The sequence below is a fragment of the Prorops nasuta genome, unplaced genomic scaffold (assembly GCF_024137725.1).
Source record: "Prorops nasuta isolate Cenicafe-Biocafe unplaced genomic scaffold, Cenicafe_Pnas_1.2 PNAS00005, whole genome shotgun sequence".
NCBI classification, from domain to species: Eukaryota; Metazoa; Arthropoda; class Insecta; order Hymenoptera; family Bethylidae; genus Prorops; species Prorops nasuta.
In genome coordinates, this window is record NW_027116802.1 from 2,131,025 (window position 1) to 2,155,689 (window position 24,665).

A 24,665-nucleotide genomic window follows, 5' to 3' on the forward strand; every position below is an offset into this window, starting at 1 on the left:
CATTCCCCTATCTCCGCCTAGCAGAATAGAGTATACAGTGAAGGATCCTAAAATGCGGTTCCTAAACGCATCAAGGGACGCCATTTCTGCCGGTCATTGTACAACAGGGCTCGGAACGGTTTGCAACTTTCGGCTGATTTCCAAGCTCTATCCCCTCCACCAAGTCACGTGGGCTCGCAGTCGCTGGTCGTAGCTGGGCGCGTAAAACAGTCAGGGGCGGCACACGCAATTCTGGAACAAATAAAACACATGGGACCAAATTACTGTTTATCAGCAATAGTATAAAAAAATTACCATTTATTGGCTCAACGTTATTCTAAATATAGTATTACCAAATAATAAGTCGAAAGTGTGTTACACTAATATAATTAGTTGATTTTAATAAACATTAAATTTATTCGATCTATAAAAGAATAGTGCTATGGCCCTGCGTGTTGAATTTATAACTATTAAAAGTACGCAAATTGCAGTATTTTTTTTCCCTATTGTAGTTCTGCTGCTAAAAATAAATATACGTACGAATACAATACTATTTACCATTCCTTTCGCACGAAAGTTTTTTATATCTGTAATTATATACTTATATGTATGCTTTAATGTTGTAGACTGTTTCAAGGATCAAATGACAGATTCTTAATAGATTTCCACATCACCCAGGAGGTACTATTAATGATGCATTTTTTTTGTAAGTGGTATCCCCAATAGGTCTAATCCACTGTAATTGACAACAAGAGAAGTTAAAACTTAATTTGGTTTATATGTTGTGACTGGAGGAACTAACGAAAAAGTATCTATTTCGATGTTAGTTAAATATGTTCTCATAAGAGCAGTCAAAGTGGAATCATTCATGGAAGACCGTAAATCATTCTTGATTTGTTTCATTTTAGAAAACGAACATTCACACAAATAGGTGGATCCAAACATAGAAAATATCCTGAGCCCAAAACTTCTTAAAAAAGGATATTTGCCTTTTGGCAAGGTTTTAAAATTTTCTAATGAGTTCTGAAATTTATTTTTTAAATAATGTAAAGAAATATCATTTTGTAAGTCGCAAAGTTCTTCCCGTAAGATCACATTTTGCTCTTCAATAGGTACAAAGAAGACATTTTCATATAAAATTAAATCCTTTCTAAGAGCTTGCAAATCTTTAAAACGAGTAGTGAATTCTTCAATAATCGATTGAAGGATATAAAAGTGTTTCTTAAAGTCGCATGTATTTGGAGCAGATTCTTCCAGTAAATATTTGCATGCGGGAAAGTGATAAAAGCTATTATGTATTAAATCATGCATAAGCATATTTAATTTTGCTATGAAGGAATCGATATGACTGACTAATTGAGAAATAGATTGTTTTGATGTTTGCAATTTATAATTCAAGGTGTTAAGATGATTTGTTAAATCTGTTATTAATGCTAGCTCACAAAGGGAATCTATATCTTCTAAAAATGATTTGAACTCATTATACATTGCTGATGTCATTGCTATAATTTGCAAGAACATCATTATTTCATTCTTTAAAGCGAAAAACCTTTCTAAACATTGCCCTGCACTAAGCCAACGAACATCAGAATATAAAGGTATATCCTTATAGAGTGAATCATGCTCAGCTAAAAATAATTTAAATTGACGATGAGTTAATGATCTATTTCCTCCTTTAATGAAATTTATAATTTTTGTGACCATTTTCATTGCAGCAGTAATCTTTATTGCTTTGCCACATAATGCTTCTTGATGAATAATGCAATGGATTAAAGGAACTTTTATATTTCTTTGAAATAGCTGCCCAGCAAATCCTTTTCTAGTTCCTACCATAGACGGTGCACCATCCGTAACGATACATGAACACTTGGAAAAATTAATATTAAATTTTTCAAAAGTGTTTTCTACCGCGCTAAAAATATCTGCGCCTGTCGTTGTACCATGTAACGGGAAGAAATCTAATAACTCTTTAGTATAAGTAAAGTCATCTCCTACAATGCGCACAAATATACTTAATTGACTGACATGACGGTTGTCAGTACTTTCGTTGAGGTACAATGAAAAATATACACACGACTGTAGCAGAGATTTAAATTTTTCTTCAATAGAACCAGCTATTACTTGCACTCTGGTAGCAACCGTTTTATCGCTCAATGGAATTTGAAGAACATCATCAACCGTCAAAGATCCTCCAAATGCATTTACTGCTTTAAGAAGACACGATTTAATAAATTTGCCATCAACAAAAGGCTTACCACGTTGAGCAATAAGCAAAGAAATATCGTAGGAAGCTTTACGAGCAAATGAGGATGTTTGGGCAGCAATATCCAAATTTGGAGGTTCATCAGAATATTGTTTAAGAACTAGTTTCAATCCTTCTATTAAATTTCGTCTTTCATCATCTTTATAAATTGAATGATTATATTTCGACATGTGCTTTGAAAAATAATGTTTTTCTATAGTAAATGTAGAAACAATGGATGGCTCATAATGGCAAATCAGACATACCGTTTTGTTGGATATATAAGCGAAGAATTTGTCTTCTCAGCAACTGTTGACACGCTGATTATATTTTTGATTTCCACTCATTTTATCACTCTAACTGTCAATAAATTAGAGAATTCACAACACAAAACCAGCAAAATCAAGGAAGAAATCGATATTACTTGCTATTAAAAGAAACAAATTTTGATGAACAAAAGAAAGAAGAGAAGATTTATTTCGACCTCTAAATTACAAAATCGCACAACCGGAGACCTAATCGAGTAACCCGTTCTAATGACCGTTTATTGTGACTCTTTAAACGGCAATAATCATCTATCGAACAACTGCTGATATTTGGCTATGTCAATAATATTGTTGTTATACTGAAAAAGTTCATTGGGAGACTGAAAATGATACTAAAATATTTAAATCTTCTAGTCAACCTTCTGAGTATAATAACAACACAGGGTGTTCGTTACAAAAGTTTCCAGCTGATTATTTCGAAATCCAATAATTTTTCAAAAAATGTTTCATACAAAAGTTTTATGGTTCAAAAGGGGACATAAAATGTTATCATTAGATTGATTTTCAAATTGTGTTTGAAAAACATATGAAGGTCACCTTGAATTTTTTAAATAACCTACTATTTTTTATTGCATATTCTTTTAGCTTATCTCAAGAGGTTTTCAAAACACTATATGAAAGTAACATTCCTTCTAGCAGTTCACTAGATATATCAAATTAAAATTATATGTAAGTGTGAATTTGCTTAAAATAGTGTGTGTACAGTTATACACATTTTCATAAAATCGCGTCTTATTTATCATTAAAAACCAGCGAAAGTTTCATAATTTCTTACAAATAAAAAAATATGCATTCTCCTTGTGAATTAGCTTTAATAACAATAGCTTAACGAATCACCTTCATAATGTCAATTATTAATTGCAAACGTCAAAACAGTCTATTTCTCAGTTGGTCAGACGTATTAATTCCTTCGGTGCAAATTTTAATGTATGTTTATGCATGCTTTAGTATATAATACTATTCGTCACATTGCCGTCTGTAAATATTTACTTCAAGAATCTGCTCCAAATACTTGCAACTTTAAGAAGCAATTCTACAGGGTCTTTTCCTAACAGCGGAGCATAGGAGATTCGTGTTAGTTGACTATAGCACTCGGAATGATGGAATCTGAGAGCGCTGATTGGTCAATATTACGTAGTACCAACAGATAATAAATCGTTACCAATAGTTGGGTACAAAAAATGAGATTCATCCGCCATATTGGTGTGGAGAAATGTTTACATGCTAATCCTAGCAGAAAGAGGTGTAAAATGGAGAAATGTCAAATGGTAAGGTTACTAATGTAAAAATTGAAAAAAATGAATGGAAAGTATGAATATTCTTCATTTTCCTTCAAAGTATTCAATTTTTACTTTAGTAACGACATTTGACATTTTTCCATTTTACACCTCTTTCTGCTACCATTAGCATGTAAACATTTCTCCACACCAAAATGGCGGATGAATCTCATTTTTCGTACCCAACTATTGGTAACGGCCTATTATATGTTGGTACTACGCAATATTGACCAATCAGCGCTCTCAGATTCCATCATTCCGAGTGCTATAGTCAACTAACACGAATCTCCTATGCTCCGCTGTTAGGAAAAGACCCTGTATGTCTTTTCAGAAATTTTAGGCGCAAAATTTTTTCTGTTTAAATCTACCTATTTGCGTGAATATGTTTACTTTCGAAACTAAAACAAATTAAAAATGATTTACGATTTTCCATAAATGATTCTACTTTGGCTACTCTTATGAAAACATATTTGACTAACGCAGCGAGATAGATACTTCTTTCATATTTCCTCCAATCACAACATATAAACCAAATTAATTTTTAATTTCTCGTGTTGTTAATTACAGTGGATTAAACCTACTGGGGATACTACTTAAAAAAAATGCATCATTAAAAGTACCTCCCGGGTGATGTGGAAATCTATTAAGAATCTGTCATTTGATTATTGAAACTGTCTACATCATTAAAGTAGATAGGTATGTAAGTACAGGTATATCTTTCATTTAAAAAAAATGGTAAATATTATTGTATTTGTACGCATATGTATTTTTAGCAGCAGAACTACAATATGGAAAATAATGCTACAATTTGTGCGTACTTTTAATAGTTACAAATTCAATACACAGGGCCATAGCACTATTCTTTTATAGATTGAATAAATTTAATGTTTATTAAAATCAAATAGTTACATTAGTGTAACACTTTCGACTTATATTATTTTGTAATACTATATTTAAAATGACGTTAAGCCTATAAATGGTACATAATTTATACTAATGTAACACTTTTATTCATATGGAATTTTTTCAGCATAAACAATATTACTATTGCTGATAAACATTAATTTGGTACCACGTGTTTTATCTGAACCATAATAATTACGTGCGCCGCACCTGGCTTAAGCTTGCGCGCGCAGCTACGACCAGCGACTGCGAGCCCACGTGACTTGGTGGAGGGGATAGAGCTTGGAAATCAGCCGAAAGTTGCAAACCGTTCCGAGCCCTGACGTACAAGATATCCTGTTAACTTTAGATGCCCAATAGATTGAAATTGAATTTAATATTAAAATTCTTATTGCTTTAGTTAAATGATAGGTTTTTTTCGACTTTTTATAAATTGAAAAACAGCTATCAGTACATCTCTTCCACTTTATTGTTAATATCATATATTTTATATAAATTTTTCAAGGTTGCTTGAGTTGACTTAAAATCTTGTATACTGTGTATTATAACTTACCTATGTTTCATTTATTTCTTTAAATGTTGAAATTTATTTACAGCATCAGAAAAACAATTGGGAATAAATGACGATTTAAGACGTAAATATACAATTTTATGCAAAAAAACGCAGGAATTACTTAGCTGCTTAAATAATGAATTTAGTAGAAAGTCAGCTAAATTAACTAAGACACGTATTATATTGTATAATATTCAGGTATCTTTTTTAAGAAATTTCTTCAATCATTTCTACAAATATGCATTTGAAATATCTGCTTTTAGCTTATAAATGCAGTAGACTATTTGTCAAGAGGAACATCAGAAAATGAAGATTTCCGTGATGACAAGGTATTTTATTCTGTCTTTGTATTAACGTGATTGATAACATATATTATGTATATATGTAATCCTTTTGTGTAATGGCCTTCTAAATCAAAGAATGCATAATTTACCAGATTGAAATACGTCCGAACTCAGGAGTATTCGTATACTGCACGGATCTGGCCTATTTGAAAATATGGAAAGACAGACCGAACGAAATGATACGGAGATTATTAAAAATGACAATGGGCATAGAAAAATTGAAAACTTCTAGCGCAAGAGGAAACGGATTGAGAGAAGGAATACCAGCTAACATTATTGGGGCTATTGAATGCAAATATCGCATTTTAGTATAAACTTTTAATAGAATTATATTTTTGTACTATCATAACCACAAATGCTAGGGGTATCACTAAAATCCTTTCACCAAAAATGCAACTGCACGAATTTCTGTAATGGATAGGTTATTCAATAAGTTTCCAGAACGGAAAGAGAAAAGTCGAATTTATAATTGCAAAAATTACTTCAATTGTTAATATATTTTATAACAGATTTAATCTATTTATTACAACGAACCTGTAAATTGTGGATACTAATATTAAAGTAAGGTAGAAGCTTCAGTTCCATTATTAAGAAATACTCTCCTTTACATTAACTTATTGAACAACCTTGTAGGGTATAACTAAAGCAGGCCAATCCGTATTTATAATTTTAATACTAATGGGTGTATGTAAACGGATTTGTTTGAGTAATTCTTTAATGTACTTCAATCAAACCGTTTATCTATTTACCACCAGTCATTCAAAATTTTTTACCTACTTAAATAAAATGTTATTTTTAGGGTATGTGAAAAAACACGCAACTAATCCATTGTCAAGAAGTCAATTTACCCGCGTAGTAAATTTATGCTGTGGGACCTTAAGGAACCCGAAAAAGAGTAATGCAACGAAAAGCAACAGCATGGTACTAATATTCAAAGGACCTCATATGTATAAAACCGTGTTATTTCCTAACTTATAGATTACTTATTTTTAGGTTGACTGAAGAAAATGAAGCGACTATGATTATTTGCAATTATTACGTTATAAAAATTAATAAAGTGGTTTATTTGTTGAGAACATTGTCTTTCGACGTTTGGCCAGTGTAGGATAATTCTTTGTTTTAGCAGGTTCATTTAAGGGGGTAATTAAATAAGAAAAAAAAACACAAGCTTTATGCTTTCTGCCCATCACTCGAGCACACGTCTTTATTACGAGCCCACCAGCCTCTTCTCTTCCAAGCGCTTCTTCTCATATCCCGGCGGGAACTGTCGCCCCCCCCCCTATTTCGCTGTGTCGGCTACACCGACACATACATCCAAATCCGCTACCTACATTCGGCCATCCTGGTGGTGCATTTGCCCTCATATGCGTCACTCGCTGGAGCTATCGTCATCTGTGTTGATCCACGGCTTCATGAACTCTGCTGCTGTCGTTGTGTGGCCTGGACCTTCACACTCTCCAATCTTTTCGACTTCATAGCGATCATTACCAAGGACCTTAATAACTTGATAAGGGCCCAGGAATTTGATCGAAAGCTTCAGACCAGGTTTCATTTGGGTTCGCTTAATAGCTATTAATTCGCCAACCGTGTACTGCCTAGCTTCTTTCCGATATCTGCCAAAGGTCCGTCTATTTTCTTGTTGCGCCTCAGGATTTGCTCCTTAGCCTGTCCCCTCAGCTCATCGCGTTCTTCTTGGAACATAGTTGCCCACTCGTCCTCAATCATTTCTCTTATATCGGGATTATCGTTAGACCTCATTTGCGTTCCAAATAACAATTGGAATGGTGATGATTTCGTGCTACGACTGGGAGTAGCATTTACATATCGCTGGGCAATTTCTAGGTGCTTATACCAGGTTCCGGGGTTTGGTGCGGAAAGCTTTGTTAACAGAGGGATAAGGGTACGGTTTACCCATTCCACCTGGCCGTTTGCTCGAGGAACTCCGGTTGTGATTAAGTTATGTGTTATTCCTTCAATTTTACAATAATCCTGGAATTCTGAAGAGGTGAACGCGCTTCCGCGATCCGAAATTATTCGCTCGGGATTTCCAAATATCGCCACTTGCTTATTCAACCGCGTTAATACTTCACCAGTCGTTGTGCTTCTTGTTGAGTAAAGCCAAGTGAATTTTGTGAAGGCATCGGTGACCACTAATATATGTCTATAACTCTTTTTGGTGGACGGCAAAGGGCCTAAATGGTCCACATGGTAGGTATTTAATGGCATATTCTTTTCCAACGGATGCAGAAAACCCTCTCGTTTTCCTTGCTTTCTTGTGGATAGAATACAGGTAAGACAATTACGGAAGACCTTGTCTATTTTTGCTCGCATATTGCCAAACCAGTAATCCCTCTTCAAGACTGACTCGGTTTTTTCAGCTGCGAAATATCCATTATCATGTGCATGCCGAATAATTTGTGATTGCATCGACCTTGGTACCACCAAGCGCAATTCACCATCGTCCAACCCCTTGTATAAAAGATTGTTTTTTATTACAAAATCCTTAGTCGTCTGGTTATGTACAAGGTCAATCATCCTCTTGATATTCGTATCCTCACGCTGTGCTCTTCCTAACCGCGCAATAAGACCATCGCTCTCTTCGTTGATTAGCAAACATCCAGGGAGCGGGTTCCGACTTAGAGCGTCGACATGCATCATATGTTTTCCTGCACGATGTTCGATTACATATTGGAACTCTTCTAGTAGGAGAGCCCACCTAGCCACTCGTACACACAAGTCTTTTTTATTCATGGTAATTACAAACGCCTGATAATCGGTAAAAATTTTAAAACTTATACCTAATAAATAGACTCTGAATTTCTTTAGTGCTCTCACGATTGCTAATACCTCCAATTCGTAGCTGCTATACCGTTCTTCTGCCGCCGACGTTCTACCGCTCGCATAGTAAACCGGATGCAGTTTTCCGTCTTCGTTACAGCGTTGCATTATAATGGCGCCATACCCATATGCACAGGCATCCGTATGCAATTCAGTTTCGCTTTTGGGGTTGTACAATTGTAGCGTCGGTTCTTGGCTCAACAGCGTTTTCAGTTTTACAAATGCTTTCTCTTGTTCAGCGCCTAATTCAAACTTAACATTCGCTCGCAAAAGATTAGTGAGAGGCCTAGCTATCAATGAGTACTGCGGTATGAACTTCCTAAAGTAGCCGGTTAGACCTAGGAAACTTTGAATTTGCTTTATAGTCGTAGGTTTCGCGAATCTTACAACGGCTTTGGTCTTGGTCTCCGATGGTCGCATCAGTCCGCCTCCTATGACATGACCCAGATATTCGACCTCCGTCTGCAAGAACCGGCATTTCTCCCAATTAAAAAGCAAGCCATATTGGCCAGCCCGATCTAAAACCACACCGAGACTTTTCAGCCCGCCGGAAAAATCAGAGGACGGTATAATTAAATCATCCATATAGGTCAACACAATACGAGATGCGATTAAATCTTTAAATACTGTGTTTATAAATCTTTGGAACACTGCCGGACTATTACATAGACCGAAAGGGACTCGCAAAAATTCATAATGACCATTAGGGACGATAAACGCTGTGTATTTCCGGCTCTCTTCCTCCAGCGCCACATGAAAAAATCCGTTTCTCAGATCGAGAGTACTGAATACTGTTGCTTCTCGCAATAGATCCAGTTGATCCTCAATTAACGGGAGGGGATACCGATCCCTCATGATGATTTGATTGAGCCGTCTGTAGTCAACGCATAATCTAGTTGTACCGTTTTTTTTCTTTACTAGAACCACCGGACTTGCGAACGCTGATAAAGAAGGTTGTATTATGCCTTGTTCTAACCATTCGCCAATTTGTTTGTCAACGATTCCTTTTTCGCTCGCGGATAGTCGCCTCGGCCTCTGGTAAATAGGCTTCTCGTCTTTTAACAGAATCTTCATTTCTATATTTACATTTTTTATTTCGCTATGCCCATATTCCTGAATTAACCTAGATATTTCGTATCTATGATGAGCGTCCGAAATGTACGAAAGGTCCATTCCACTCGACTCATGCGTATCGTCAATCATAAAAATTTCTGGTAGTTTATCGAGCTCTGCTACATAATCTTTTGGCTTAACAATAGTTGCTACTCCTTTCCTAAAGACCATATCTACTGTATTCAAGAAATCCCCGCCGATAAGTAGATCGTACGATATGAGGTTGTCTGGCAATACATGTATACTTATAGTGTACGAATTTCCGTCGACGAAGATAGTTTCTGTGAGGTTACCTAAGGTTACATTGTCTACACCTACTCCACGGAATTTCAGTCCCTAGTCTTTTAGTGGAGGAGCTTCTAATTTATCATACAGATTCATACGCATAAAACACAAGTCGCTTCCTGTGTCGAGTAATGCAGATACATCACAATCACCTATTTTAATAGTTTTGCAGAATTTCTTACAAGTCAACCGGATGATCGGGTCCTCGCTGATGGTGTTAGCTTCCTTCGTGACGCCTAGATTACTCTTCTGACATTTAGCAGCAACGTGTCCGTATTCATTGCACCGGAAGCACTTCACACCTTGGACCTTCGATGGGCATTTTGAACTTACGTGGCCTTTCACCCCGCAATTAAAACATCGCCGTGTGTCTCGAGGTTGATTTTTTTCTTCTGCAGACGCTGATTTGCGGCCGCGATGATCCGGCTTTGATTCGGGGCCTTGGATTGGTTGTTCCCCTTTACGCCACGCGACTTTTTCAAAAGCTCTTAACAGAGACGCCTTCGACGTAAGTCCTTGTATCCAAGCCTGATCTCTTAATGACGGATCGGGTATACCGTTAACTATGTAATCAATTAAATCATCCTCGTCAATAGGCACGCGATTAGCCATGATAATTTTATCATGGAAATACTCGGTTAGAAGTTCGCCCTTTTTCCACATTCGCTCCTCAAATGCTTTCCTTGCAGCAATTTTATTTGATCGATGAAAGAACATGGTCCTTAATCGTGTCAGAAGTTCGTCAATTGGTATTTCGAGGTGTTCTGCTTTGGAATGAAACCAATTCAACGCTTTTCCCTTAAGCCGGGAAACGATGAGGATCCTCATCATTCCTTCTCCCAGACTGTATGCGGTTTGGAGTAGTCTGACTTGTTTTTCCCATCCTTCTTGTTCTTCACTTGCTCCACTAAGTAGCTCGGCAATAGCATTGATATTGGTCTTTGACGCGGAATCGCGAATCATAGGGTTTTGGTCAAGTCTATGGTTGCCAGCGTCTTGTCGGAGTATTTGAATCTCGCGCATTGCTAATTCCAACTCCCGCCTCATCAACTCTCTTTCTCTCTGCCACAGCTCTCTCTCTCTCTCTCTCTATTTTCGCACTCGCTCAGATTTTGAATTCTAACTGGATTTGGTTCGCCTAGTGAGTCAGCCGTTTCCGTGTTTATTGTTTGCCGACCTCGACCTTCGCCGTTGGCCTGATTCTCGACATTACACAGGGACATCCAAGCTCCCGTAGGGTCTGCCGCCATTAATCTGTTAAATAATTCGGCATTGGATCCTCCAATACCCAATCCTAATATTTTCAGCTTCTCTTTTAATTCGTTTGCCGTAAAATCATTAACATTCTTCGGCGCCTGATTCATCTTGTGTCCTGTCTTTACTGAGAGCGTTCCAGGGATCGCTTTACTCTTACGGATGGTGAAACCACTTGCACCAAACACTTTTACGCCTCTTCAAATTTTGAACTGTTTTAGCAACTTTAGAGCATTTCCTGCTTACGGATTTTTGGTCGTCGCCAAATTTCGTCAGTCGTCGTTAATCGTCTTTCACGCTCCGATTTTAAACTTTTCTAATTACCAGTACCTTATCCCGGACGAGCCCCCAAATTGTAGGATAATTCTTTGTTTTAGCAGGTTCATTTAAGGGGGTAATTAAATAAGAAAAAAAAACACAAGCTTTATGCTTTCTGCCCAGCACTCGAGCACACGTCTTTATTACGAGCCCATCAGCCTCTTCTCTTTCAAGCGCTTCTTCTCATGTCCCGGCAGGAACTGTCGCCCCCCCCCTATTTCGCTGTGTCGGCTACACCGACACACACATTCAAATTCGCTACCTACATCAGTAATTAGAATTAAGGGAATAAGATCGCCTATAGTAATTAGACAAATTCTAAGCACTAAATTTCTATGCACATTGTATTTTTGAATCTGCAATTTCTTTCAGATTCTTTACGGCTTTATTTACTAAATCAGTGTTTTTCTTCTCCCATCTAGATGCAATTCCCACTGGTTCTCTGAATTTACCAACCTTAGTATCGAGTCCGTCATTGAGCCAACATGATATTCCATCATCTGTCAATCGATCAACCGTTCCTGTAAAAAAGAAATGCTCCCTTTCTTGGCCCATCACATTACCCGTCCTTATCCTCCTGACTACCTCACACCTATGACTGCTACGAATTAAATTACATACAATCTCTTTAAAATTGTATTCAAAATGTTTCTAAACTCTTTGTGTACACTTTTATTTTACGCATTATTGACACATTGTGCTAAATAATGTTTTACTAAATAAATAGTTTTTAAACGAAATTAATTAAATCTTTATTTATCCACAGTGTTAATCATTGAAGTAGAAATAAGACACATGGCAAGTTTCTTCACATAGTATGGCTTACAATTTTTGAAAAAAAGTTATTGCTCGTGATATTGTTAAAAATTCTTGATTTTCGGTACCTAGCAAGACGGCTTGTGCACATAAACTTGCGTTTTTTATGCGTGTATGGATCGTAGTATGGCTAAAAAATCTTGCAAAAAAGGTATTGCTCGCGGTATTGCTAAGACCGTCTTGGATTTCACCTAAAGCGAGACTGTCTTGCAATAGGTCTATCCAAGATTAATAGCCATACTGACTTTTTTACGCGGGCTGTTACCTGTACATAAGGAAAAGAATATTTCATTTACAAAATACATACAGAAATATAATATTCAGCTCAGATTTATTGATTCACTTAAATTTCTAGCATCAAGTTTAGACAAATTGAGCTCATACTTGGAGAGATCTCAATTGAAAAACTTAGTCAGAATTTTCGAATTTAAATACGGAACAATTTAAGTAGAGGAGCAATGCGGTTCCGATGACAGGGAGTGGGGGAAGCTGTTTTGTGGAGTGGAAGGGGGATGGGTGGGGATAAGACTCTCTTAGTATGGTAGTGGTGGGAATGAGGAAGGAAAGGGTCTTATAGTGGGATCCAGTTTGGTTAGGGAGGGTGGGGGTATTTTTCACCCTATGTCAGAGTTGGAAGGTCTTATAGTGGGACCGAGTTTGGTTAGGGAGGGGGTATTTTTCACCCTATGGTACCGTTGGTTAGTTATCCTACGGGGACCTAAGTTATCCTACGGGGCACTAGTTGAGGGAAGGTTTTTTCACCCTTCGAAGTCGATGGTTAGTTACCTTACGTAGCCTAAATATTTCCGACAGGATAGGTGGAGGGATAAAGAACAATTAGCTTGAACAGAGGGGGAAATTTTCATGAAACATGCATATATAAATAGAATTATTTTAGTATAAAAAACGTAGGCATAATGGCACCAACGTTCGTTGATTTTCAAGGATTCCGTTTGACGGATAAGTCATTTATAATCAAAGAATTTACTGTTGTACAAGAACAAAAAGTGTTCCATATTTTATTTTCGCCTCCCTATTCATATTCATGGCTAAGTGAAGAGGAGCGAAAGCGGACAGAGTAAGTATATGAAAAAGAAAAAATATATATTATTTTTGTTTAATATAATATTTCTTTTTAGCTGGTTCTTTCTAAATTATCACGGCTTAAATTGGGCGGATGGCTACTCACCCTACTATAAATATAAAGATATTATAAGGAAGTATATCTATGATGATGAGAATGAGATTTTTGTGAAAGGAATTGAAAATACAAATTGGTTAAAAGATATTTGTAATTTAGAAATTACTAATGTAGATAATTTTATGTGGGGGGATTTTGATTTAGAAGATAGCTTGCATAATTCACATCTTCCAGAATGTTTGAATCATGAAGGTGTATGTGCCTTAAAAAATATCTATTATATGAATTATATGTATGAGCAAAAATCTGGAATATATGTATAACTGAAAAACGCTTGCATCTATTTTCTAACATGTCGTTACCTGTCCTCAATGTTCTCTTACCCCCTGAAGTGTTTCAGAGATCCTTTATCTGAAGAGAGCTCAGTTTCCCACCCACTTTTCCTCAGTTCCTGATTAGTCCTCTCGAAGAAAAGAACAAAAGATATCTCTACGAAATAGAGTTTTGAAAACGCAAGAAGAATATCGCGAGTGGGTACGCGAGTGTCGTGAATATATTCATAAACTCAGAATCTCTAATCGCAACGCACCTATAGGCACGCTGCAGACAAATTTTGCAGAAATTGCACAAATACAGTGTCTTCTACTTAGAGCAGCTAAGGATAAGAGTTATTGTTTGAATCATGCTCTCAAGAATCCTGATTTAGAAAATCAGCATAATTATCATGAGTGGGTACGCAAGTGTCGTGATTATATTCGAAGTTTAAGAGATGCTAATAGACCTGCAGCTCCCGATACAGTACACAAAAATCTGACTGAAATAACAACTCTCCAGCGTCTACTTCTGCATGCGGCAAAAAATAAAAAATCAATTGGAGTGAAAAAGCTTATTTGGAAAGATCTCGAGTCTTCATTTAAATCTCGAATATATAGCGGAATGGTTGTAAATTATAATTAAATAGAACCACGTGATTTTCTAACAGGTGCAAAAGACTTAGTACAGACCTAAACAGAAATAGTGTTTAATAACGTGAACGTAGTTAAGATAAATTGGATCTTTAACGGACAATTTATTTGTAAAGAGATAATTGATATTAAAGATATCTCAACCCGCAATGCAGTTTTATACAAAACTGATAGTTTTAGTGATTGGTACAATACAAATATAATAGACAAAATTCTAAAAGAATTGAGTGAGTTTCAAGAGCGTGATAGTGGATGGGCGTTGGAAAAAATTCTGAATTTAATTATAAATATTGTTCGAGATCGGGAGGAGCAACAATGCTGAGAAGTAGATTCCACATTTTTGCTATATCTCCCTGTCTCTAATGCATTCACAGGGGACGCTAGACCAACAGCATGTAGCCGCTCCACCTGTCTCTCTCTATCTCGCACCGCGGCGCGCTTGCGCGTCTACAGGCCCTGGCGCGTCGCGGCCGCGGCACAGCTTGCGCGCCTGACCACTAGGAGGCCAGCGCCACGAGCAGCTCTCTCATTGGCAAGTTTCGTGCCGCGGAATTATATAGATGGTTCCTTGATAAGGACCCATCGCACCCCAAACTTGCCGCAATCAGCAGCGTAGCAGCCGCAACAGCAGCAGTTTGTCGCTTTCACGGCATTTTTTGACGCCTCACCAGGTCAACAAAAGGAGCGCCTCCACCGGCGAACTCATTGGGTACCATACTTTGGTAAGTATCACCCAACCACCCACCGCCTACCAAGAGGGGACTACCCCTCTGCGGCAATATCCTCCCTCCTCAGGTAGATTTCTTCGGGGACTTCCCGGGAGAAGTTAACCCTCTCCTTCCCCTCCACACTGCCTCCGAGGACTACCTCGGACCCAGTGTTCCGACCCTCAAGTCCAGGGCTCTCGAAAAAGTCGGGTAGCGGGAGGGGTAGAGTTCACCCTAGGGGTTGGGGTGGCTCGGAGCCACTATAGCTCTGGAAGAAGGAGGCCGAGGGGTAAGGGGACTTCCCTTTCCCTAAAACCACTTCTCCTACTTCGCTTCCTCCCGTGGCTGGGGATTTTACTGGGGAATACCCCAGGGAAAATTGCCCAGTCCGGGAGCTTCTAAGTCCGCGTTCCTTTCTGGGGAATTCTGGTTTCTGGGGTTCTAGGGAATCTTCGTGTACCGGAATTCCCTAGAAAGTCGATAATTAGTCTAGCGGTTCTTGTAAATATATATATATATATATATTGTAAATTTTGTATATTTTCATTTATTCAAATAAAAACTCCTTTTATCTCTTATCTTGGCTTTGAATACTTTATTCTAGAATAAGACCTTCCCTTCTGACCACAGGTTCGGAGCCAACTTGGGACATTGTTTCGCACAAATATAAATTATTATAACCCGCTGCATATAGGTTGTGCAATCGACCTTCCAGAATCTATTAAGAATAAACAGGTTGTGATAAACATACGCAGTGATGATAATACATGTTTTGCATGGGCTGTAACGGCTGCACTCTATCCGGCAAAACCGAATACTCATCCACAACGAAAATCTTCATATCCTCATTTTACAACTGTTTTCGACGTTAGAAGTATAACGTTTCCGACTACATTAAAACAGATTCCGAAATTTGAGGAAGATAATGATGTCTCTATTAATATTTTTACTATGGTGGAAGAGACTGAGATGAATGAGAATACAATCATAGCACCTCTACAATTAACAAAATGCAAGAGGACCAGACACTCTAATCTTCTTCTTCTTCTCGAGCATCAAGGAGCAGCAGCACATTTTATAGGCATCAGGAACCTTTCCAGACTGCTAAATGGACAGCTTACTAGAGGAAAACGCTCTCATCTTATTTATGATCGGTATGTTTGACTGTATATATATATAATTACTGCTTCTATATTCTAATATTACTTTTTCCCTCCTATAGTTGCTTACACTATTTCCACAATGATGAGAAACTAAAATCGCATGAACGTGATTGAGCGCAACTCAATAAAAACATCCGAATTGTGCTACCTGACAAGGACCGTTGGGTTTCCTTCAATGGCCGTGTTCGTTTATTAACTGCGAGTAGTGGCAGTACTACGTCATCTGAGTGCTTAGTTAAGGCCGTTCGTTTATTAATTTTATAGTACAAGTAAGTAGCACTAGGAGTGCTGCAGCTTTTATTTTTGTTTGGCTTTTAATAAACATAACCTATACCTTCTTTTTTTATAGATTAATTAATACCTGCATCCAATCGCTTATAATTAGTTGTCGTTAAAAATTGTTTAATCTACTCAGAGGGCCATTTCAAGCTGACGGTAGTAAATTAACCACGAGTTAAAATGGTATAATTTGTGTAATGGACATTATTTGTTAACATGAGTGTAATAAATTAAATCTTGGTGAAAGAGTTTGTAATTGTTAATGACACTATACATTTAGCTGAAAATTTTTAATTTAAATGGTATCATTTTACATAACTGCTTGTATAGTAAAAATGTGTTTATTCCAAAAGTTTCTGTAAAATTATTGAAATTGTTTAATGTATTCTGTTTTAATTTATGTACTATTTCCTTGATGCAGTTTGTATATCAATATAGTTTATAAATAAAAGAAATTTACACATTTAAATTGCTTAACTGAAATTTTTGTTAATTAAAGATAAGTAATCTATATTTTACATACCTTATTTACATTGGATATACATATAGACATTATTTGACATTTAAACCATAAGTATGAGTGAGCAACAGTTGATTGTTAGTGCACTAGAAGAAATAATTGAATCAGATACTACAACTAGCGATGATTCAGACATAGAAGATTTAATAATTATGAGTATAAATATAGAGCGTATTCCAAGGGTAGCAATAAAAAATTATGTAGAGGCAATTGTTCCGTTATATTCAGACAAAGATTTTAAAAGTCATTTTGGGTAAGTTCTAATCATATGTAACATAATGCTAATATAATTTGTAAATTCAATGATTTGTATTCTTCCTAAATTATTAAAGAGCTTTTCTTTATTAGAATTTGTCGAGACACATTCCAATTTTTATTGGAATTATTAAACCTGACCTAATTAGAAAAACAGATAGATATGGCCGGAATACAATATCTCCAGAAAAACAGTTATTATTGAGTATTTGGATGATAGCAACCCCAAATTCATACAGGTATTATTGTGCTGAAATAAATATATAAAATTTTTTATTAAGAGTTAAACGATAGGTATGCCTTTTTAATTTTTCTTAATATTATAGATGTGTGAGTGATCGTTTTAATGTTAGCAAGTCAACTGCTTGGTCTTGCGTAGCAAAAGTGGTGAAAGCTTTATATAGGCATTGCAAAACTTTTATCAAATGGCCTACAGAAGAAGAATGTAGACAAACATGGACAACAATTGAGAGAAAACATAAATTTCCCAAAACGATTGGTGCAATTGATGGGACTCATATTAAGATAGCAGCACCAAGAAATGATCCAGAATCATATATTAATAGAAAAGGATTTCACTCAATACAGCTCCAGGTTTATATTTATAATGTCCTTCTTATAATTAGAAATATTATTACAATTAATAAAATGTTTAACATCTTTTCATCTAGGTAATATGTGATTACAATTTAAAATTCATCAATTGTTATTGCGGTCAAGTAGGTTCTGTACATGACGCAAGGGTCTTTCGTCTATCTGGATTTCAAAATATGTGTAGAGATGTATATTTTCCAGAAAATAGCCATATCTTAGGTGATGCTGCATATGGTATTCAAAACCATATAATGGTCCCATTTAAAAATAATGGACATTTAAGCGAAGCTCAGCTTAAATATAATACATGCCATTCATCAGCTAGAACAATGGTGGAACGCTCATTAGGCTTATTGAAAGGAAGGTTTCGAAGTATACTAGATAAACTTCCAAATACACGTACTGAAATGATTCCTAGATATGTAATTGCCTGTTGCATACTTCACAACATTTGTATACTGAAAAATGATTTCAGTGATATACCTATCATCCTCAATGAACCTGACATTGATGAACAAGTGATTGAGCTAACCAATTTGGAAGACAGACAGAGAGGCATTGAGAAGCGCAATGCAATTACTGAAACACTAATGGGTATACGATGCTAGATTATTAAATATTTTATCATTTTAATCCTTAATTAATAATTTATTATATTATAAAATGAAGTTAATGTTTTACACTGATATAGATAAATATAAGCTCTTTATTATCACAGTACATTTGTTTTTTTTTTAACCGTAAGAAATGAAAATATAAAACTTTAAGAACGTTTAAAAGAAACCACTTAAATTATTCCTTTTAATTATTTTTTTTATGAAGGACTTCTTCCATTAGAGTTTTCATCTGCTCGATTTTAGCCATTTTTTCGGTGTGCCTTTTCTCTGCAGATTCTCTATTTTTTTGTTTTTCAGCTATTAGCTTTTCTATATAATCTACCATTTTTCTCTTCTTTGTGTTCTTTCCTATAACAGTAAAATTTTAACATTTGTGTCTTAATACTTTTATATTTACGTAATCATTAATTTTGTAACAAAATTAATACTTTCATGAAAACTTAAGAAAATCTTAAATTAATTAAATTAAAAGGTGTAATTTTAAAAAAATCTATACATTAATATTTACAAATTGTAGGTAATTTAAATATTTTCAGAAACAATGTTAAACATTGAATTTGTAATGCACTAAAAAATCAGTAATTAATGTTATTTACAGATGAGTGAAATAATTTTAATAAATATGATAATTTCAATCAAATTAATTTACCAGATAATTCACTATTTTCTTTCTCATTATCACTTTCATACTCTTCGCTTAGTAAGTTTTGATTAGATCCAGCAACTGCTAATGGTTTAATCCATGGTTTTTTCTGAAATATCTCATGCATGTTCTGAAAAATTATTAATAGACGTTGATGTAATATTTATAATTTGCACAGTTATCAAGATCTTTAATTACAGATTTTACTTAAGTAAATATAAATGTAATTATTTACATCATAATATTCCCACGTACTCCTACTATTTCCAGACTTCTTATTGTGATCGGAAATATTTTTATAAGTTCTTTTCAGAGATTGAAATTTCGATGCGCATTTCGGACCTGATATTTTGTAATTGTATGCATTCATTTTCATGGAAACACTATTCCAACATTGCTTCATTGACATTTTTCCGCTAGAAAAATTTGCTTCTTCTTCTTTGTATATAGCTAGCAGAAGTAGCGTTTCACTTTTTGTCCATAAGTGTTGATCTAAGTAGAATAATAAAATATTTTATTATGAAGAGCTATATTTAAAATAATGAGTTTCACATACCAGAAGAATCATTATTATTATTAATTTCCAATATAGGATCATCAGCTTCTTCTTCATGCAATTGCTGATATGGTACATCTAACATTTGGTTAATATTTCCTATTTGTAAACTTGCGTTATCATCTGCTTCTTTCCACTTAGTTATATCTTTGCTTCTATTCCATATATGTTGTTCTAAATACATTAATTATTATATAGAGGATTTGACTATGATCAATAATATTTAAATAAATATAACTAAAATAATGATTTTTAAATACCAGAAGTGTTTGTACATACTATTAACTAATTTAAGTACTGAATCGTCAGTTTCAAATAAATTAGCATCACGTAAATTTTGCGAAAATTCACTGCTGACAGATTTAGAAAAAGTTGTGCTGCTACTAGCTTCTGGTGAATCTTTATTATTAGCTTTTTTTAATAAACTTGTAGTATTTCCAGCATCTGGTAAATCTTTGTTAATGCCTGTTTTCAAAAAACTTGTGCTACATGTAACCCCTATAAAAATAATTTTTTTAATTACAACTATGTCAATAAGTTCATAAAATTCTTCCAATACTAATATGCATAGTTACCATGTGCGTTATTTATATTGTCAAAATTTATAGAATTATTTTGTTCCATCTCATCTACAAAACAATTTAAAAAAGAACCATTAATTTAAATCTAATGTGTTTATGAAATAAAAACACAATTATGTAATATATACTAACTATTGCTGATATTATCATTTTTAACCAATTTTTTGGCCTTGTTTAATAAATAATATGCAAATGTTGAATCTGTAATGAATAAGAATTAGATCTGTGTTTTATGAATAGTATATAGCTGACTAATACTCTTGTATCTCGGTATTTATTAGAACAGTATATAAAACATATTTTTTTCAAAAGATTAATTAAAGCTCTACACTTAAACTTACACACAATTTTACATTTCATATATATCTGTTAAAATTTGTACATGTCTTAATTTAGTGTGAAAAAATGTTATAAAAATCTTTTAAATAATTATTAAGAATCTATACATATATATTACATATTTACCAATTTTAGCTTTTTCTGCAATATTTTCTGAGACACGTATTGTGTATTGTATATTTGTTTCTGCGTCTATTAAAAGTAAATTTTCCATTTTTTAGTTATAATTATTTTAGCAAATTTTAATATTGCCACCATATAGCCCAGCTGAAACGCATATGACGTAATTACTACGGCTACTGTATCTTTCCAACCTAAGTAGCTACAGCAGGAAATGATGTTCGAATACGTTACGTCAGACGACGTCACAAAACATCTAACGCACTGCCAAAGTATGCTGTGACCAATAAACGAACGCTACCTTCAGTACTGTTAGTACTTGCAGTTAATAAACGAACGCGGCCAATAACATGAAGAACAGTGAGAGGGTGCCATTTGTCATATACACTGACATTGAGTGCTTGCTTGAAAAAGTTGAGCAAACGGATGACGATATTGGTATTTATCAAAAACACATACCTTTTAGTATAGGTTATTATTTTAAAAGCGTTCGTGATTCAACGCTTTCTAATTATAAATCATATCGAGGACTTGATTGTATTGAATGCCCGAGTGGAAATGATGTAGTGAATAACTGATTTAGGATAAGTTTTGGATCCGAAAAGAATAAGTTTGTACTGAGCAGCCTAACACTGATAAGAAACTGATCATTAACTGAAAGGCATAAATTTAGTAAGGTAAAACTTATTTATAACTGATCATTTTCATATCCGTCAGAAGTTATCTTAGTTTTCTTAACGGTTATCGATAAGTTTAGGATCCGAAAACAGTAAGCCAATTCTGACGAGGCTAATACATAGAAATATATCGAATCATAAACTGAAACTCATTTCTTAATAAGGAAAGCGGAGTGTAAATAAATCACTGAGAAAAAAAATTACTTCAATTTAGTAAATTCATTTACTTGACTTTTTATTTATTTAAATTTAATAAATATAGTTAAAGACGAGTAAATATTGTTGCTTTGAAATAATTGCTTTATTTAAAAACAATGAAAAAATCTTGGATTTTTATTTTCTTGATACAAACAATCAATATTTTCTATAACTAACTTTATCCTCACTCAAATCAAGAAAGATACTTTAAAAATAATTTAACGAAGCTTTTGCTTTAATATGCACTGTTTCATTAAATATAAGTAAATAATTGTTTCATTCATATATAGAAATTACTTAAAATAAAAGAACGACACACTTGCCGCAAGATATTGATCTAAAACGAGAATAATAGTTATTTCATATTAATTGAAAAATTTATTATTGTTCGGGATTTTAGGTGTGTTGATGCGAGCGGTTCGAGATTCGAGCCGTCTCGCTCTAACACACTCTCTGTCTCTCTCCCTCACAGTTCGGCGTAACGCCGCCAGGTGGCTGGCTCGCGTAGCGGCTTTCTCGCTGACAAGATTTTGCCTGCGAAGTACTTAAGCACGCGAGTCACGCCTGCTCGTTGTCTCTCGACAACGTCGAGACCGTGGAGACTGCTCTCTAGTTCCGTTTTGGAATGCAATAGCACAGTCTTAGGACTTTGTTCCTATCCTTTTTTTCAGTGCTTAAAGCACTATCGTATAACATACGATTTTCGAAGCCTTGTTTCCCTTAACTTAATATTTAACCCATCTGCGTATACCACTCTGGTTGCGCAGTCTACATCCTATCCTTCTTTTCCTTAAACCTTTTGACTTTCTTTTTGTGAAAGCCATACTGAGTAAGATGTCAGATCTCTCACAATTGTTTAATAGTAACTATAAATGTATACATTCAAATTAAAAAAAATTCTATTTATTCACTTTTATTATATAATATATGTACTTTCTTCAAATAAATAGTACTTTTTCGAAGTATATATTTCAAATAGATCACATTACTAATTTCAAGTTAATTTACTAAAGCCAAATACACTGATTCACTCGTGAACTTTTTAAATAAATATTACATGCTTTTTATATGGAATATATAGAATGTATGATAAATATACAGCTGTGTATCTACATTGATCTGGACAGGATTCGATCTAGAGAAAGTAAACCTTTACTCCCTATCCCCCATCCTCTCTCTCTCTCTCTCTCTCTGTGAGTATACTTACTGCCTTTACTGCATGCTCTGCTTTCTTTTGCTACTTTTCTGCTGCTGTCCTGCCCTTGAGGGGCGTGTTTTGCAGAGGCTGCTGCTACTTCTCATGCGCTTTTGAATGAGACTATAGTCGTCGCATCTATAAATTCCTTCTGCTTGCTGCATGGCTTTCTAAGTTTTGGTTTTTGGCCTAACCTCTACACCCTGTGCCGGCTGAGGTGTCAGTTTTGGCGGGAAGTGTGTTCGGCAATTATCACACCTGTGCGGACTAATTGCTCTCACTGGCGCCGCCTATTGTGTCACAAGCCAACTGCGCAGCGATCTACCTTACCGGCCAGTATTGTCTTCTTGGAACATGTCTCCCACAAGTAAGTCTGGCTGTGGCAAATGCCCAGGCTGCAACAAGGAGCCTATTAAAAACTTTGTCACCTGCCATCACTGTGAGGCTCGATACCACCCAAGCTGTGCTAAGGGGTTCGTTTATGGGGTGCTCCCGGCAGACGGGAGGACTGCTGGTTTCTGCCGGCCATGCAGTGGAATGGTGGAATACTTGCCGTTGACTAAAGGCATGACCTTTGGTTCCTCCACGGGGTCATCGACTGTTTGCGCCTCCAGCTCTCAACGGCCGAATATACATCGGGTGGCTGCGCAGTCTGTGGGGACCTTGAATTCATCTACCTCGCATGATGCTGCCAAGTGCCTCGCTAAGGAGAAGACTTCGCTGGAGGACATTCTTTTGGCCGTACGGGGGATTGGTGACAGTCAGAAGGACTTGACTCTCAAGGTCAACACCCTTCTTGAGCTGCTTCAGCGTATGGAGGACTGCATTGACAGGGTCAATGAACTCAGGAGGGAGCAGGATGCCTTGTCTGGACGAATTTGCCTGCTTGAGGAGCAGCATGCTCAATTGGCGGCTAGGGTGGAGTGCCTGGACAGTCGCCCACCTGGAGTTCAAAATGCTAATGCTGATGCTTCTCAAATACAGGCATTGACCAGTGCTATTAACAACATTGAAATGAAGCAGCACTCCTGTGATTTGACTGTGTCGGGTATACCAGAATCAGTGGAGTCGGACGTTGGCGATTTTTTGTGGAGACTTTTTGCGCTTATGGGTCTCACCGTGGCGCTCTCGGATATGACTGGCATTAGAAGAATGCGTTCTACTCGACAGGACTCGATTGCACCTCGTCTACTCATCGTCACCTTGGCGACTGAACAATTACGGGATAGAATTATTGCGGCGAATCGTTCATTATCTGGCATTGCGGATGGGGCCTTGAGTCCGGGCATAAATGTGCGCCGAATATTTATTAATGAATTTCTTCCTCCCCGGTTACATGCTCTGCTTAGCAGTGCCAGAGCGCTGGGTCGCGAAAGGGGGTATCGTGTTTGGGCTAAGCGAGGCTCTGTGTTTGCGGGTAAGGGTGATGGCGCACGTCCTATCAGGATTGAATCTGATGCTGACCTTACTAGGCTTGCATGACGCCCACGTATGCGCTCTGCTCCCTCTATTTCTCCCCATGGCTTCTCGTCTAGTGGCTTGGTAGTCACTCATGTCAATGCTCAGTCGTTGGTTGGTCATATAGATGAGTTTCGCGACTACTTCCTTCGGCTCTCTCCTGATATTATTATGGTCTCTGAGACTTGGCTTAGGCCTGATATACCCAGTGACTGTGTCTCGCTTCCAGGCTATCGGATATTGCGCAGCGATCGCGTCTTCAAACAGAGGGGGGGTGGGGTCTGTATGTTTTACCGACATTCCCTTATGGTGGAGCTCATTTCTGCCTCTGACTCCTGTGTGAGCGACTCTCGGGTCGATTATCTTTATGCGCTACTCCGCCTTCAGGGTTTCGGCGAAATTTTTCTAG

General features: G+C 36.2%; 1 protein-coding gene and 1 pseudogene across 1 annotated transcript; one reads left to right on the forward strand and one right to left on the reverse strand.

The window, feature by feature from the left end:
* Positions 1 to 744: 744 nt before the first annotated feature.
* LOC136773780 (general transcription factor II-I repeat domain-containing protein 2B-like) lies at positions 745 to 2,412 on the reverse strand. Its single transcript, XM_066727692.1, has one exon. The coding sequence runs from the start codon at positions 2,410 to 2,412 to the stop codon at positions 745 to 747; it is 1,668 nt and encodes a 555-aa protein (XP_066583789.1).
* Positions 2,413 to 17,079: 14,667 nt separating this feature from the next.
* Positions 17,080 to 18,480, forward strand: LOC136773781 (putative nuclease HARBI1; annotated as a pseudogene).
* The last annotated feature ends 6,185 nt before the right edge of the window (positions 18,481 to 24,665 follow it).